This window comes from Bos mutus, chromosome 21 (genome assembly GCF_027580195.1).
Source record: "Bos mutus isolate GX-2022 chromosome 21, NWIPB_WYAK_1.1, whole genome shotgun sequence".
Taxonomy (NCBI): domain Eukaryota; kingdom Metazoa; phylum Chordata; class Mammalia; order Artiodactyla; family Bovidae; genus Bos; species Bos mutus.
The window spans coordinates 44,119,783-44,137,430 of record NC_091637.1 but is presented as its reverse complement, the minus strand read 5'-3'; the positions used below and the strand labels follow the sequence as shown (position 1 = coordinate 44,137,430).

The 17,648-nt window shown below is 38.0% G+C and overlaps 1 protein-coding gene and 2 non-coding genes across 3 annotated transcripts in view; 2 read left to right on the top strand and 1 right to left on the bottom strand.

Moving 5' to 3' along the window:
- Nucleotides 1–17,648, top strand: part of SNX6 (sorting nexin 6) — a 47,956-nt gene that overhangs the window by 16,604 nt on the left and 13,704 nt on the right. The window contains exons 6-10 of the mRNA XM_070358710.1: nucleotides 300–423; nucleotides 7,533–7,628; nucleotides 9,883–9,988; nucleotides 13,563–13,638; nucleotides 15,503–15,542. Of these exons, the coding sequence (XP_070214811.1) occupies nucleotides 300–423; nucleotides 7,533–7,628; nucleotides 9,883–9,988; nucleotides 13,563–13,638; nucleotides 15,503–15,542 (442 nt within the window). The remainder of the gene's footprint in view (nucleotides 1–299; nucleotides 424–7,532; nucleotides 7,629–9,882; nucleotides 9,989–13,562; nucleotides 13,639–15,502; nucleotides 15,543–17,648) is intronic.
- Nucleotides 12,882–13,104, top strand: LOC138984526 (small nucleolar RNA U3). The gene has a single exon (XR_011461815.1). It is a non-coding gene; the product is annotated as a small nucleolar RNA U3 (small nucleolar RNA).
- TRNAW-CCA (transfer RNA tryptophan (anticodon CCA)) lies at nucleotides 15,156–15,227 on the bottom strand. Its single transcript has one exon. It is a non-coding gene; the product is annotated as a tRNA-Trp (tRNA).

Here is a 17,648-nt window from a genome sequence, read left to right as displayed (position 1 = left end):
AAGCTAAAAACAAAAAGCCCTATAGTTACCTTTAACATCAACTTGCATAGGAAGAAAGGTTCATAAAACTTAAAAATATTAACATTTATATATAATAAATACTATTAACTAGCATGAAGTCTTTTCAGAGCTGGGTTTTATATATTTTGTTAACAGTTCAACTAAAACCTTTGTTTACATGGATTATATCTTCGTGCCTCTAGTTTTGCATTTAGAATAATTCCTAGTATTTGGTTAAAAAACTGTTGTGGGTGTTTTTCTGCAGAGTTTTTACCTTTAATTTTGTGTATTATTTCTAGTGAGTATTTGGCAATATTCAAGAAGACGGTTGCAATGCATGAAGTGTTTCTGTGTCGTGTGGCTGCACATCCCATTTTGAGGAAAGATTTAAATTTCCATGTCTTCCTGGAATATAATCAAGATGTGAGTATTGAATTGATAAAAGCAGTGATCAAGGTTTATTTTTAAAGAGTCATTGGAAGGAGAAGGGAGTTGTTAGAAAAGGCTTAAGGCCTTATAAATACATTTTATAAAATGTTCTGATTTTTCAAGGCAGTTTAATATGACTTTTTTAATGATACAGTATTTCAGTAGAACTTAAGTAGATTAATTTTTTAAATGATGCTAAACTATGTTACTGCATGAGATATTGATTTTGATCCTGAAATGTGAACTTCTTAAGAAATAGGGTTATTAAATTGGTTAATGTTTCTTAAATTTGAGTTTGGAGGCTTCTGAAGTCTTATGGAGAATTCAGAGAAGTTCTTAAGCTAAAGAATTCCCAGTTACTTTTGGGTTGATCATTGACTCTTAATCTGTTTAACCTGCCTCCTTCAGTGCTGGTTGCTGCTAATTTTCCTCCCTCCCAGCCTCAAGAGATTTCTTCATTCGTGGTCCTGGAAAAAATCTTTTTAGTGGATGGGTGATACAGATCTTGGAGTCTCTATTTGGATGACAAGATTAACTCATGATTTTAGCAGAAGAGAGATATTTCCTAACCTTCGTTCATTTCTTCCTATGGCATCAGTGACCACACCCAGGACCTCATCTCACCCCCGAGTTCCTAAACCCTGACCTTATGGACTCCAAGCGTAGCCCTCTGTCCTCACAACTCCCTTTTTCCCTGTTCCCACTGCAGTTGTTCTTTGATTCACTGCTGCATCTAGACCCTTGACTTCTCCTGCACTTTGACCCTGGCAGTAGCTCTTTTCTTTCTTTCTTATCTTGCCTAGCGTGCCTGCTCTGTCACTTATAGCAGTGTTATGACTTTAGACAGATCTCTCGTTTTCCATTAAAGCTAATTTCAATAATTCTTCTAGATCAAATAATGACCTTGTTCACTGGGACTGGACACCAATCAGAAAGCAAACACCCAAACCTCCTGTATCCCCCCATAGTCTTCAACCACTTTGGCAGCCACACTCATTTAATAGTTTTCTTTTCTTTTTTCTTTTTTACTTCCTCCTTTCCAATCTGGATGCCTTTTTAAAATTTTGCTTGCCTGACTGCCCTGGCTGGAACCCCCAGTACAGTGTTAAATAAGAGCAGACATCTGTGTTCTGTCCCTGATCTTAGGGGAAAAGCACGCACTCCTTCACTATCAAGTGTGATGTTAAATGTGGGTTTTTACATAGATACCTTTTGCCAGCTTAGAGAAGTTCTATTCCTAGTTTGTTGAGTGTTTTATCATGAAAAAGTACATCTGTTGAGATGATTCATGTTTTTTATTCTGTTAATGTGGTAAAATGCATCATGCTTTTCCATTTTGACTGAGATACCTTTCTAGCTATGCTGACTCCCATGTTCTTGTGGATCTATGGGAATCCATCTTGATGTGTTCACCTCTTAACTCTATGGCTGCTTCCCAGTCTGCTTCATGGGCTTTTCCCGCCATATATCCGTTCATTTAAATCTGATTCTTCCAAGGTTCCTCATTGAGTTCTCTACAAATCTATAAGATTTCTAATTCTGTAAATTCTCTCTAATACCTGCTTCTGTGGCTCCAGCGATTCTAATATGCTATTAACTTAGAAATCTATGGGAATTCCTTGGCGGTCCAGTGGTTAGGACTCTGTGCTTCCACTGCTGGGAGCGTGGGTTTGATCCCTGGTCACGGAACTAAGATCCCACAAGCCAAATGGGACAGCCCCGCCTGGCGGCTCCCTCCGCCCCAACTGTATCACTCCTGAGGCCCAGCACTATTCATTAAATAGCCTCCTGAAAAACCTCCATTTAGATGTCCCCTTGGCCTTTTACCCTCAGCTGAACCCTTCTTTTAAATCCATGCCTCCTTTTGTACTCTTTGTCTTATCTCAAAGAAGGCATCACTAACTCCCGTTCCCTTCCACTGTGAAAATTACTGAGGACTCCTACTGTCTGTTCCTGTCAGGGTCACCAGATTCTCTCTGTCTTTTTACTGTGGATACTTGGTTCCATCACTAGACCTGAAGACTAGTCCAGACTTTGCCTGGGTTATTGAAGCAGACCCTGACTGGTCAGTCAACCTCCAGTCTTACCTTTCTCAACCCCTCAGTTATATTGAGTTCTTTGGGTGCTTTGCTGATGCCCCATGAATAGCTTTAACACTATACTTCCCCTACTGTGTGTAATTATGTTTGCTTCTCTCTGTCTTCCTCTGTACCATTAGTTACTTTAGGAGTAGGGGCCACCTCTTAATCATCTTAATATTTGTAACACCTAGCACAGTGTGTGGTTATAATATACATTCATTATGGTTTGTTAAATGAGTGAATTAGAGAAAGAAATGGCAACCCACTCCAGCGTTCTTGCCTGGAGAATCCCAGGGACGGGGAAGCCTGGTGGGCTGCCGTCTGTGGGGTCGCACAAAGTCGGACACGACTGAAGCAACTTAGCAGCAGCAGCAGTGAAATAATTAATATAAAAAATAAGGTTAAAAAAAAGCTGGAGTACTTTGAGGGGCCTAAGAGCAGTGAATTCTAACTGGGAATTTGAAAGGGTTTCATGAAGAGATGCCTTTTATTTTGAATATTAAAGTCTGACAGAGTTTTTGGTGGAAGAGGAGATACCATTTCAGATACAGAGGAACCTAAGAGTTCAGAGCCTCTTTCGAGAACAGTGTGGAGCATAAGGCTCTTTAGGGGTAGGGGTGGAGTTGGGAAGGTAACCTGAACCAGATTTTTTCAAAGTGTTGAGTATCTTGCTAAGGGGATTGGTGTTCAGTCTCTGAACATTATGAAACTCTATGAACTTATTTAAGTATGGAAGAGATGCTCAAAGTGTGATTTTGGAAGGAAAAAGAAAGAAGCTGTAGATTGTGTCAAGATTTTTATTGAAAGGTATGGAGTTTTCATAGTTGCATACCTTTACAGTCAGTTTCTCCCATCGGGAAGCTTCCATAAGTCTCTTATCTTTATCCATCAGAGGGAAGACAGAATGAAAACGATAATCAAACTAATCAAACTGATCACATGGACCACAGCCTTGTCTAACTCAATGAAACTATGAGGCATGCTGTGTAGGGCCACGCAAGATGGACAGGTCATAGTGGAGAGTTCTGACAAAATGTGGTCCACTGGAGAAGGGAATGGCAAACAACTTCAGTATTCTTGCCTTGAGAATGCGATGAACAGTATGATAAGGCAAAAAGATTTGACACTGAAAGATGAACTCCCCAGGTCGGTACATGCCCAATATGCTACTGGAGAAGAGTGGAGAAATAACCAGAAAGAATGAAGAGACAGAGCCAAAGTGAAAACAATGCCCATTTGTGGATGTGACTGGTGGTGGAACTAAAGTCCAATGCTGTAAAGAACAATAAAAGAACGATACGGCATAGGAACCCAGAATGTTAGATCCATGAATCAATTGGAAGTGGTGAAACGAGATGGCAAGAGTGAACATTGACATTTTAGGAATCAGGGAACTAAAATGGACTGGAATGGGCGAATTTAATTCAGATGACTGTTACATCTACTACTGTGGGCAAGAATCCTTTGGAAGAACTGAAGTAGCCCTCATAGTCAACAAAAGAGTCTGAAATGCAGTACTTGGATGCAATCTCAAAAACGACAGAATGATCTCTGTTCATTTCCAAGGCAAACCATTGAACATCACAGTAATCCCAAGTCTATGCCCCAATCACTAATGCCGAAAAAGCTGAAGTTAAAACAGTTCTATGAAGACCTACAAGATCTTCTAGAACTAACACCCAAGATGTCCTTTTCATCATAGGGGACTGGAATGCAAAAGTAGAAAGTCAAGAGATACCTGGAGTAAGAGGCAAGTTTGGCTTTGGGGTACAAAATGAAGTAAGGCAAAGGCTAACAGAATTTTGCCAAGAGAACACACTGGTCATAGCAAACACCCTCTTCCAAACAACACTAGAGATAACTCTACACATGGACATCACCAGATGGTCAATACTGAAATCAGATTGATAATATTCTTTGCAGCTGAAGATGGAGAAGCCCTATACAGTCTGCAAAAACGAGATCAGGAGCTGACTGTGGCTCAGATCATGATCTTTATTGCCAAATTCAGACTTAAACTGAAGAAAGTAGGGAAAACCACTAGACCATTCAGGTATGACCTAAATCAAATCCCTTAATTATACAGTGGAATGTTGCACAGGAGGCAATGATCAAGACCATCCCCAAGAAAAAGAAATGCAAAAAGGCAAAATGGTTGTCTGAGGAGGCCTTACAAATAGCTGAGAAAAGAAGAGATGCTAAAGGCAAAGGAGAAAAGGAAAGATGTACCTATTTGAATGCAGAGTTCCAAAGAATAGCAAGGAGAGAATGAGAAAGCCTTCCTCAGTGATCAGTGCAAGGAAATAGAGGAAAACAATAAAATGGGACAGACTAGATATCTCTTCAAGAAAATTAGAGATACCAAGGGAACATTTCATGCAAGGATGGGTACAATAAAGGATAGAAATGCTGTGGACCGAACAAAAGCAGAAGATATTAAGAAGAGGTGGCAAGAATAAACAGAAGAACTGTACAAAAAAGATGTTCATGACCCAGATAACCACAATGGTATGATCACTCACCTAGAGCCAGACATCCTGGAGTCCAAAGTCAAGTGGGCCTTAAGAAGCATCACTGTGAACAAAGCTAGTGGAGGTGATGGAATTCTAGTTAAGCTGTTTCAGATCCTAAAAGATGATACTGTGAAAGTGCTGTACTCAATATGCCAGCAAATTTGGAAAACTCAGCAGTGGCCACAGGACTGGAAAAGGTCAATTCTCAGTCCAATCCCAAAGAAAGGCAATGCCAGAGAATGTTCAGACTACCGCACAACCGCACTCATCTCACACACTAGCAAAGTAATGCTCAAAATCCTCCAAGCCAGGCTTCAACAGTACATGAGCCGTGAACTTCCAGATGTTCAAGCTGGATTTAGAAAAGGCAGAGGAACCAGAGATCAAATTGCCAACATCCATTGGATTATCAAAAAGCAAGAGAGTTCCAGAAAAGTATCTGCTTCTGCTTTATTGACTATGCCAAAGCCTTTGACTGTATGGATCACAACAAACTGGAAAATTCTGAAAGAGATGGGAATATCAGACCACCTGACCTGCCTCCTGAGAAATCTGTATGTAGGTCAAGAAGTAACAGTTAAAATCGAACATGGAACAATGTACTCGTTTCAACACGGGAAAGGAGTACGTCAAGGCTGTATATTGTCACCCTGTTTATTTAACTAATAATGCAGAAAGCAAAGAACTAACGAGCCTTGTGATGAAACTGAAAGAGGAAAATGAAAAAACTGGCTTAAAACTCAACATTCAGAAAACAAAGATCATGGCATCTGGTCCCATCACTTCATGGCATATAGATGGGGAAACAATGGAAACAGTGAGAGACTATTTTCTTGGGCTTCAAAATCACTGCAGTTGATGACTGCAGCCATGAAATTAAAAGACACTTACTCCTTGGAAGAAAAGCTATGATAAACCTAGATAGCACATTAAAAAGCAGAGACATTACTTTGCCAACAAAGGTCTGTCTAGTCAAAGCTATCTTTTTTCCAGTAGTCATGTATGGATATGAGAGTTGGACTATAAAGAAAGCTAAGCACTAAAGAATTGATGCTTTTGAACTGTGGTGTTGGAGAAGACTCTTGAGAGTCCCTTGGACTGCAGGGAGATCCAACCAGTCCATACTGAAGGAAATCAGTGCTGAATATTCATTGGAATGACTGATGCTGAAGCTGAAACTCCAATGCTTTGGCCACCTGATGCGAAGAACTGACTCATTTGAAAAGACCCTGATGCTGGGAAAGATTGAAGGCAGGAGGAGAAAGGAACGACAGAGGATGAGATGGTTGGATGGCATCACTGACTCGTTGGATGGGAATTTGAACAAGCTCTGGGAGTTGGTGAGGGACAGGGAAGCTTAGCATGCTGCAGTCCATGGAGTCGAAAAGATTTGGACATGACTGAGCTACTGAACTGATGGGGTTTTAGGGACCAGATGAGAAGCTAAGAGACTGTATAGATGGGAAAACCATGAATAGGGAACCAAGAAGACGGAAAACTTGGAGATTAGATTATAATAAATATTTTAAAAAATATTCAATGTGCGGTTAGCTGAATATATATGTGAAGAATACGATGTAGGCAATTTGAAATATAATCTAAGATTCAGGAAAGAGCCTCTGTGTAGTGATTGAAATGTGCTAGTCACTTGCTTAATGGTGAGTATTGAAGCCATGGCAGCAGATAAGGAAGTTAGATGAGATGTTCCTTCACGGGGCACTGATGCAATAAGTGGTAAAGTCAGAGTTGACTGCTTCTCAGTTTTGCCTTTAGATATATACTATTCATGCCATTCAGAGTCATCGTTTGTGTCCTTTGTCTCATGAGTTTGCTGACCCCAATATAGGTCGGGAGATGAGATTTGGAGTTCAGAGTGAAAAATTTGCAAAATATATTTTCAGAGTTTCTATAGAATCATATGATGGTATATTGTACTCCAGTAAATTTTACATGTTCAGAGAAGCTTCTGAGTGAATTTTTAGTTGACTTTATATGATGTAGTAGTGTTTGACAAAGTATGATGAAAGGGCTCCTTAGAGCAGAATTATCAACTACATTTACACAATTTGGAGGGGCTTCCCTGGTGGCTCAGCAGTAAAGACTGCCTGCAATGTGGGAGACTCGGGTTTGATCCCTGGATTGGGAAGATCCCCTGGAGAAGGGAACGGCAATCCAGTCCAGTATCCTTGCCTGGAAAATTCCATGGACAGAGGATCCTGGCAGGCTACAGTCCATGAGGTCATAAAGTGTCAGACACGACTGAGCGGCTAACACTTTCACTTTTGAGCCATACTGTAGATCAGCTGAACCTGAATCTTTGGGGCTGAGGCCAGACTCCTTTAAGTTCCCAGAATTTGAAAATCACTGATCATACATAATGAAATTGCCAAAAGTTTAAAAACTGGAGTCCTTTTGAGATTGCTGTTTTGATGACAGAGAATAAAGGAGGTATTAACTTCTCATTTGTAATCTTAAAAGAAATACTAACTTTAATTTACCTTTCTTTCAGTTGAGTGTGCGAGGAAAAAATAAAAAAGAGAAACTGGAAGATTTCTTTAAAAACATGGTTAAATCAGCAGATGGAGTAATTGTTTCTGGAGTAAAGGTAAGACACTATTTGGTTAACAGAGGTACTGCTTTGAGAATTTACTTCTTTTACGAGGGAGATACTTTGAGATTTTCCGATGTGTAGGCCATTATATTGGAATGGAAGAGAAGTTTGGATAGTAGACTTCTTAGGGCTGGGAAACTGGGCCCCTTGCCTTGAGTTCCCCTCTTCAGAGAGCTCCTTTCTCTAAGGGGTGATAGGTCTGCAGCTCCAAGGGAATTTGCCAACCCAGAGCCTACACCCCTGTCCTCCAAACCAGACCATCCTCCTTATCTAGAACCCCACATTTTCTTGCCCAAATTCCAAGCCTGCCTTCAAGTCCTGCTTGGACTTCCTCCTTGAATTCATCTGCTGGTGAGTAGACCGTGCCTCTGGTGGTCTGTCCTCCACAGATAGTCACGGAGTAGAGGGCCAGCACAGGGAAGAAGAGCAGTGTGCGGGATGGAATGACTGTCCGGCCTTACCCTGTGACTCTGCCTTACAGAGTCACAGGGTGGGCACCGAGGGGCTGCCTCGGTTTGTACACGTAGCCTTGGCTTTACAAATGTTAGGGGCCGACTTGGGTTTAGATTTGAAGTTAGAAGAGCTCAGTTGAAGTTTTGGTTTTGTCTCATAGTAGCTACGTGACCTTGAGAAAAGTCACTTTTCTTTCTCTAAATCTCAGGTTTCCCATTTTGAAAACGTGGTTAGTAATGCTACCTAGCTATAGGATTGTTAGAAACACTGAGTTAGATTTAGAAAGAATGAGATGCTAGTATGCATATACTTATAATTACCTAGATAACACCTAGATTTTTCTTAATGATGGTCTGAAAATGGTACAAGAATTGATTTTTTTGAAAACTCTTACCATCAATATTGAGAAAAATGTTTATTGCACAATGTATTTTCAAAGTTTATATAGAATCATATTATGGTATATTGTACTCCAATAATAATATTATTAAGCAAATAATAAAGCAATAAATAATGCCTTATCATCATTGCCTGTTTTTATAAATATATCTACACTAAAACTTTGGTGTAAAGTACTATTTGGTTTATACTTTGATTTTGTAGAGACAGGTCAGTTGATATGTTGACAGTGCATCTCCTTTGGCTACTTTTAATAAAGGGTTGACATGGGAATTCCCTGGCAGTCTAGTGGTTGGGACTCAGCGCTTTCACTGCCGAGGGCCTGTGTTCAATCCCTGGTCAAGAAACTAAGATCCCACAAACCATGCAGTGAGACCAAAAAAAGATTCAAGCTGGTTTTTTTTTTCTTCTTCAGATTATTTCCATTTTGATGCTACTTATGTTGAACTTTTTGATTAACATTAAGTATAAACCACTATATTGATTAGTAGTTTGATAATTTTATTAAAGTAATAGCTAACATTTTTTTGAACATTTGCAATGTGGTGTTTGGTAGCGCACATTTCATTAATCTTCACTACAACTCTGCAAGTTAGTTTTATCTCTGTTTTTCCAATAGACCTCACCTATACTAGTTAAGAAAACTAGTACACATGCATTAACAGATTTTAAGTCACATTTTGTCACACTAACTTTTGCTACTATGTTCTGTTAATACGGGTCTCAAGTTACATCATTTCAGCTGGTGCGTTTTCAGTAAACAGTTGCTATTTTAGAAGGGAGTTCATTGTTTTTAGTTTTAATGGATTTCTAGCTTTGTTCCAAAAAAGATTGAAAACAGTGTTTAATACCAAAATTGCTCCCAGATAGCTAATTTGGCCAGGTTCCCCAAAGCAGTCAGAGAGGGCCAATGACTAAGGCTTGGCAGCATTCAGGAATGGTTCATGAAATGCATAACAGACCAAGAGAAGCAGATTTCTACTTGTCTGCTGGGCTTTTTCCCCTTTTTTTCCTCAAAAGCAATTGATTGCTCCCACTGGAGGAAACAAATGTGTTGGAGAAGCAGGATTGCAGTGGAAGAGTACAAGCTGGAATAGGTTCAGGCACAGCGTGGAAGCTGGGACCATATGGGACCATGAGCCTTCTGCTGTGGCACTGTGGAAGGCCTCTTACCTGATAGAGAGGTGTTTTTGAGGTTTGAACTTGTTTTTGAAGTTTGAACTTAACATGTTTTTGAAGTTTGAACTTGCTGGTGAAATCAATATAATGTCTGATTGTTAGAGGATAGCTATGCTGTTTAATGATGATCTTTTATGATTATAAGGGAAGCAAAGTGTTATATGTTAGATTAAAGCAAATAAGTGAAAAAAGCTCATATTTTCTTTTGATCCCATAGGATGTAGATGATTTCTTTGAGCATGAACGAACATTCCTTTTAGAATATCATAACCGAGTTAAGGATGCATCTGCTAAATCTGATAGGATGACAAGATCCCACAAAAGTAAGGTTTTTCTCTGTGGCTCAAGTTTACATTGTTTAATGGAAAAATTATCAAGTTATTATGTTATTTACAGTTTGTAAAAGTCTTGATATAGGGCAGTGATTTTCAAACTGTGGTCTATGAAGCTTTGATCTCAAGGCCCTTTTAAGCAAGTCTGTGAGAACAAAACTAATTTCATAATAATACTAGGATGATTTTTTTGTCCTTTTCACCATGTTGACATTTACACCAATGATGCAAAAGTTGTGATGGATAAATTGCTGGTGTCTTAGGACAAATCAAAGCAGTGGCACCAAACTGTACTAATAATCTTTGTATTCTTTCCCACAGTGCATTCAAAATTTTAAAAATTCAATTAAGAATGTCCTTGATGAAGCAGTGAAACTTATTACTTATTGAAAGTCTCCTCCCTTGAGTATACTTTTTTAATATGCTGAATGATGGATCGGGAGGTATGCATAAGGCACTTCGCATATGGATGTATGATGGTTCTTTCTAGAAAAGCAACTGAGTTGCAGCTGAACTGGCTGCTTTTTTTCAGTACCATTTTTACTTGAAAGAACAACTGACAGACAAGCTGCTATTATGCAAACTTGTGTCTTGGTAGACATTTTATCAAAAATTAATTAAATGAGCCTCACACTTCATGGAAAACTACTGGCAGCGTTTGTTGACAATGATGAAAATCAAGGTTTCCAGCAATTATTAGAATCTTGGAAAACTTGTGTCAGTCACCATGAGTTTGCTTTTCAGTAATTAAAGACTTGTCTGAGGAGATTGATGGTGATATTACTGAGTGTGATACTTTTTATATACTGAAATGCATCTGCATTTGGAAGATGTGTGTGATTCATTGAACCAGTATTTTCTAAATAATCAAAATCATGTTTAGTACACGTTAGATTAATGGTTTTTTTTAACAGCTGTATTGAAGTGTAATTGATATCAATAAGCTGCAATGTTCAAAGTTTACAATTGGATAAGTTTTGACACATGTATGACATCATTACTAGAGACAGTATAATGAACATGTCCATCACCACACACAGTCCTCTTGTGGCCCTTCATAATCCCTCCATCCTGTCCCTGTCCCCAGGCCACTGCTGATAATGCTTTCTGTCTCTGTAGATTAATTTGCATTTTCTAGAGTTGCAAATAAAATGGAATCATACAGTATGTACTTTCTATGGTCTGGCTTTGAAATTCAACAAAATTATTTTGAGTTTCATCCATGTTGTTGTATGCTTCAGTAGTTCATTCTGTTTTGTTGTTGAGTGGTATTCCATTGTATAGATATACCACAGTTATCTATTCAGCTGTTGCTGGACAATTGGATTGTTGGCTAGCTTTCACCCATTCAAAATAAAGCTGACATATGTAAGTCTTTGTATGAAAATAGGCTTTCATTTCTCTTGGGTAGTACCTAGAAGTAGAATGACTGGGTCAAATGTAAGTGTATAATTAACTTTTTTAAAAATTGCCAAACATTTTTCCAAAATGATTGTATCATTCTGCATTCATACCAGCTGTGCACGAGGATTCCAGCTGCTTCATATCCTTACCAACAAAGTCAGTCTTAAATTTTATCCATTCTGCTAGGCCAATATGGTTTTAATTTCAGTGATTGATGATATTGAACTTCTTTTCTTGTATAAGTCTTTCAACTTTATTCTTCTTTATCAAAGTTGTTTTGGGCCCTCTAGGTTCTTTATTTTTTTGGATGGATTTTAAAATCAGCTCGTCACTTTCTACAAAAATGCCTGCTGGGATTTTTTGATTGGAATTGTGTAGAATATAGATCAGTTTGGGGAGGATTAAGATCTCAAAAGTGTTGGTTCTTCTAATACATGAACAGGGTATATGTCTATTTACTTTGGTCTTCTCTCAGCAATTTTTTGTTGCTTCCTTTGTAAAGCTCTTATACATCTTTAGTTAGATCTCTGTTTTTTGATGCGATTCTAAATGATGTGTTTTCTACATTTGAGTTTCTAGTTTTTTTGCCAATATATAGAAATACATTGTATTTTCAGCATTGAGCTTATATCTTGCAGCCTTTCTAAATCAACTCACTTATTAGTTTATTAACTATTTTGTAGATTCCTTAGCATTTTCTACATAAAGGGTCATCTTTGAATAAAAACAGTTAACACTTCTTCCGTTCCAGTTGGAATGATGTTTATTTCTTTTCCTTGCCCATTATACTATAGCTGTACCCTTTAGTACCATTTTGGTAAAAGTGGTGAGGGCAAGCGGTTTGACCTTGTTCCTTATCTTGTGGGAAAGCATCCATTTTAATTGTGATGTTAGGTATAGGTTTTTCCTAGATGCCTTTTAGCAGGTTTCAGTTAGGAATGAATGTTGGATTTTGTCAGATGCTCTTTTTGCAACAATTAAGATAACCATACGGTTTTAATTTTTTTAGTCTGCTAATATGGTTAATCATATTGATTGATTTTCAGATACTAAACCAATCTTATATTCTTGGGATAAATATTACATATCATTGGAGTTTAATGTGATAGAGTACACAGACTTCACTGATAGGACTTTAGGTTCCCCAGTGTGACTAACCCTTAAAGAAAAGACTGCTTGTTGAGTAGAGTATCCACAGTTATCTGAAAATATTAGTAAAATACCTCCTGCTTTTCCAACAACATACCTGTTTGAAGCTAGATTTTTTTTTCCCCACATACTTGAGCAAAAATATTGTGTCACAGTACAGTGAATGCAGAAGCAGATAAGAGAATGGAGCTATTGACTGTTAATCCAGACACAAAAAGGAGATTTGCAAAATCTAAGTGTCACCATGGTCACTGATTTTAAATATTTTTCATTTAAATATTATGTTAACATATAATGGTTTGAATACTGTTATTTTAAAATAGTAAATATTAAGACTGTACTTTTGAGGATCGTTGCTGTTGTTTGTTACTCTAGAAGTTTCTCTGAACATGTAGAGCACCTGAAAGCATGAGGAGGAGACATACTTCACACAGCAGTCTCTCCTCAGCGTGAAGCTGGCTCGTGGTGTTGCTTCTGCAGTTGCTGTTTGCTGTTGATGATTGTTCTCTTCCTCCTTTGGGAGAGTAAGAGGGAGAGAATGCTGTCTGGGTGGTTTCCTTAAGAAAAAAAAAAGTAAATACTTAAAAATTTTTTTGTTTTACTTTAAAAAAAAAATAACACTCTCTACAGTGCTACAGACCCAGAAGTCTCTCTGAATATTCTTTGCTCTTGTATGTCTCCCTGGTTCTTTTCCATGCCCTTCTCTTTATCTAGAATTCTTTCCTCCACTTTGCCTAGTAAAGATTTCCTCACCCTGCAAACTCCAACACCTGCTGTAGTGTCTGTAAACCCTTCCCTGACATCCTCAGGTGGAATATCTGTTTCCCCTGCTCCTTAAGTAGTTTATAGCTACTTCCAGTTCCATATTCATCATAATGTATTATAGTTTGTGTGGTTTCTTTCTCTAGACTTCGGTATCTCATATTACATACACATTTTTTGGCAGGTACGTATTCAGTAACTTTTTTAATCCATGAATAAATATATTAAATCCTTAAAACTTTTTCCATAGGTGCTGCAGATGATTACAATAGAATTGGTTCTTCATTATATGCTTTAGGAACTCAGGATTCTACAGATATATGCAAGTAAGGATTCTGATTTAAAACATTAAATAAAACAAAATTTTTGTTGCCAGCTCGGGCACACACACTACTGCTGACCCAGCAGGCGTTTTGGAATATTTTTGTCAAAACACATTGACAGTATAGAGCTTCTTTATAAAGTTAGGTTGGTGTTATTTTTCTCTTCCTTTTTTCTCTTACTTTTTTAAATCTGAGAAATAAAAGTCAACCTTAGTATATATAATTTTTAACATTTACAGTGTTTTAGTTGATGAAAATTTGCCAATTTATGTGTGTGAAAGAGAAACAATTTATATTAAAATGTTCTTAGATTTTAATAAAGTTTCTTTTAAATAAGAAATGCTAAAAAAAAAAAAAAATTCTGTTTTAGAATTAGAGTATATATATATTAATATATATTTTGTTGGAGGCCGAGTTTTACTCTTTGGCCACCTGATGCAAAGAACTGACTCACTGGAAAAGACCCTGATGCTGGGAAAGATTGAAGGCAGGAAGAGGAGATGACAGAGGATGAGATGGTTGGATGGCATCATCGACTCAATGGACATGAGTTTGAGCAAGCTCCAGGAGTTGGTTGTGGACAGGGAAGCCTGGTGTGCTGCAGTCCATGAGGTCACAAAGAGTCAGACACGACTAAGCAACTGAACTAAACTGAAGTTTTAATCTAGCCATAAATCTTAGTTGCTCGTGTAATGTTGTTTAAACTTAACTCTCCTTTGAAAATAGCTCAAACATACTTTTAATATTTTAAGAAGAAAAACTGTTTTCATAGTCCATGCCTTTCTCTAAACCACATCCTTGAACTTTTCTCTAGTATATCCTGTCTTAGTAGACATGTCAGATCAAATTTTTCAGCAAAACAGGATACCATAGCCTACTAATTAACATGCTACCTTCCCAAAGAGTTAGTTCTTAAGTCTTTGATAAGGAAAAAAAGGCAACCTTGCCATGTGTTACCTTACATAAACTTGTCAAAGAGTGAAGTTCATAAAATTCAGCTTTCAATAGTATATACCCTAATCCAAATATAATGTTGTCTGTCATATTTTACAGAATACCCTTCAGTAGTTTGGCATTGGGATATTTTTTAGTTGGCATCAGCATTTGAAAGATGGACTTTCTAGTTAAAAGTGACAGTGGGGACTTGGTGGCCTGGCAGTTAGGGTCCGGGCTTTCACTGAGTTGGCCCCGGTTCAGTCCCTGGTCAGGAACATCCTGCAAGCTGCAAGTGCAGGTCCCCTACCCACCCCCAGAAAGTGAAAGTGAATCCTGAAATAGAAATTGGCTATTCGTTTCTATTGTTTTCCAAAACAAAACAGCTCCATTTGAAAATATTTAAAATGTAGTTCTTTGGATGTGATTGTTCTGTACTTCTATAGTATTTAAAGGTATAGACTTTATTTAATATTATGCAGCGTATTACTAAAGGATATCAAGACAAAGATGATTGTTTTAAAAAATATTTATTTAATGTATTTATTTGGCCGCACTGGGTCTTACTTATGCTGTGTGGGATCTAGTTCCCTGACCAGGGATTGAACCTAGGCCCTTGCATTGGAAGCATGAAGTCTTAACCACTGGACTACCAGGGAATTCCCAAGACAAAGTTTTTAATGTATGGCTTAGACTGTTACCTTGAAATGGGAGGATTTTCTATAACAGTACAGCACGGGGAATCTGTTATATGGGTGCTTATACAAAGAAAGATTTTTGTCGAACTAGATGAAATCTGCAGTGAAAAAAATCATTATTATTATAATGAGATAAGAATGTTTATTATTAATATGGTTTGCGGTGTGTTCTCTGAACATTTGCAATAGAAAATTATTTCAAAGATAGCTTATGATGAAATATTTTTCCCTTCCAGGTTTTTTCTTAAAGTTTCAGAACTGTTCGATAAGACGAGAGTAAGTACTAATAATTAACCTTTGGGAGTATAAGTCTCTGCAAACAATGTTTAACTTGTTGGGCTGTGTTTAACTTTATGAAAAAGATGAGTTATACTTTAGAATCATGAAGAGGCAGATTTAGATTTGAAAATAATGAGTTTTTCAGGAAATTCACTTTTTGTTATGGTATAAAAGTTCAAATTCTTTTTTTTATAAATTTATTTATTTTAATTGGAGGCTAATTACTTTACAATATTGTATTGGTTTTGCCATACATCAACATGAATCCGCCACGGCTGTACATGTGTTCCCCATCTGGAACCCCCCTCCCACCTCCCTCCCTGTACCATCCCTCTGGGTCATCCCACTGCACCAGCCCCAAGCATCCTGTATCATGCATCGAACCTGGACAGGCGATCCGTTTCATATATGATATTATACATGTTTCAATGCCATTCTCCCAAATCATCCCACCCTAAGTTCAAATTCTTGATCAGAAAATGTGTTCAGTAGGAAACTGTTTATTTTTATGAAAAAAATCATTTTTTCTTGGGGATTTTGTAAGCTAGAAGAAAATCTTGGATTCACTATAACTTTACCAAGATTATTGTTTTTGATCCCCCATGAAATACTGAGTTAAAAGTGAGTTGTATCAATGTAAAGCAAATATATAACTGCATGAAATTTTCATTCATTTTAGTAATTTAATACTGATACAGTCTTGGTTTTCAGAGGTCATATTTATTTATAATCATTATGATAGTTAAATAATATTTAACATTTTTATAAATTGATAGAATAGTGAAAGTGTTTACTAAATGTTTAATGGTACTTAGCTAATTAAGATCGGTGGTGGCTAGTCCAAGTAGAAGTCTGGTTTCATCATGATCTTGTCAGTTGAGCTATTTATACTGAAGACAAGTAGAAAAAGATAATATTCTCTGTCAAAGGAACAAGTTCTTAAATACGTAGATGTTATACTGGGGTCCATATAGCCCATTATTCTGCCTTTGATGTTTGTACCAGTTAGCATTTTCTGGAAAGATATAGTTGTTTTCTTGAGTCTATTTACATCAAAAGGATAGGGATCTATCACAAAATAGCCTTATGTGCCAGTTCTTCAAAAGTAGATGTAAGGATGGGATTAGATGCACAGAGGTTTATTGTGAAAAGCAAAAAGGAAGGAGCAGTAATAGACAGGAGGAGCCTTCAGATGACAGTGCCAGTCTGCACCTGTGAAAGGAGAGGAAGAGGAAAGAGGACTGGCTAAGCAGGGTTTCAGACTATAGCATAGTTCTGAGAAAGCTTCATCCAGGTCACAGGGGAGTCCCTAAGCCAGAGCTGCCTGTTAGAGGAGTTCTGCGTCAGGCAAAAATGGGCTGGGTGGGGAGCATAGAACATATCTTTGGTATGAACATGATTCCAGATCCAGAGATACAGTAGTTGGGGCTATCAGCCAGCCAGCTATAATCCTTTCAGCAAGCATTTCTCTTGACCGAGGTCCGGGTGGCACATTTCGATAACCCCCAAATTCTTATTTCTTTTTGCATGTGCATGGTGTTCTGGTTACTATGGCTGTGTTACAAATCATCCTAAAATCAGTAGCTTTAAACAGCAACCATTTGATTAAGCCAGTGAACTCTGGTTCAGGAACTCAGAAAGGGCGCAGCAGAGATGATTGTCTCTGCCCCATGGTGTGCCTCCACAGGAAGGCTGTGAAGGCCAGGGCCTGGAACTATCTGAAGGCTCGATCATTCCTGTGTCCGAGGGTTGATACTGGCTAGCAGCTGGAACTTCTGCTAGGGCTGTTGGCTCTAACACCTACATGTGGCTTTCCCATGGAGCTGCTTAGGCTTCTTCATAGCTTGGTAAAGAGGTTCCAAAAGTGAGCATCCCCAGTAATGGGAAGAGGAAGCTGGGGCCTAGAAACTGGCGTGGCATCGTTCCTGTATTGGCCAAGTAGTCTTAGAGCCCAGATTCAAAGAGAGGGGACACACACCCTACTTATTAATGGCAGGAGAGGAGCCCCGTTTAAAAGCACCCAACATTAACTAGCATGTCAGGAAGTTAAGTTTGTTTCTCCACAAAGAAACAAAGTTTTTTCTAACTTTTTATTAAAGTATA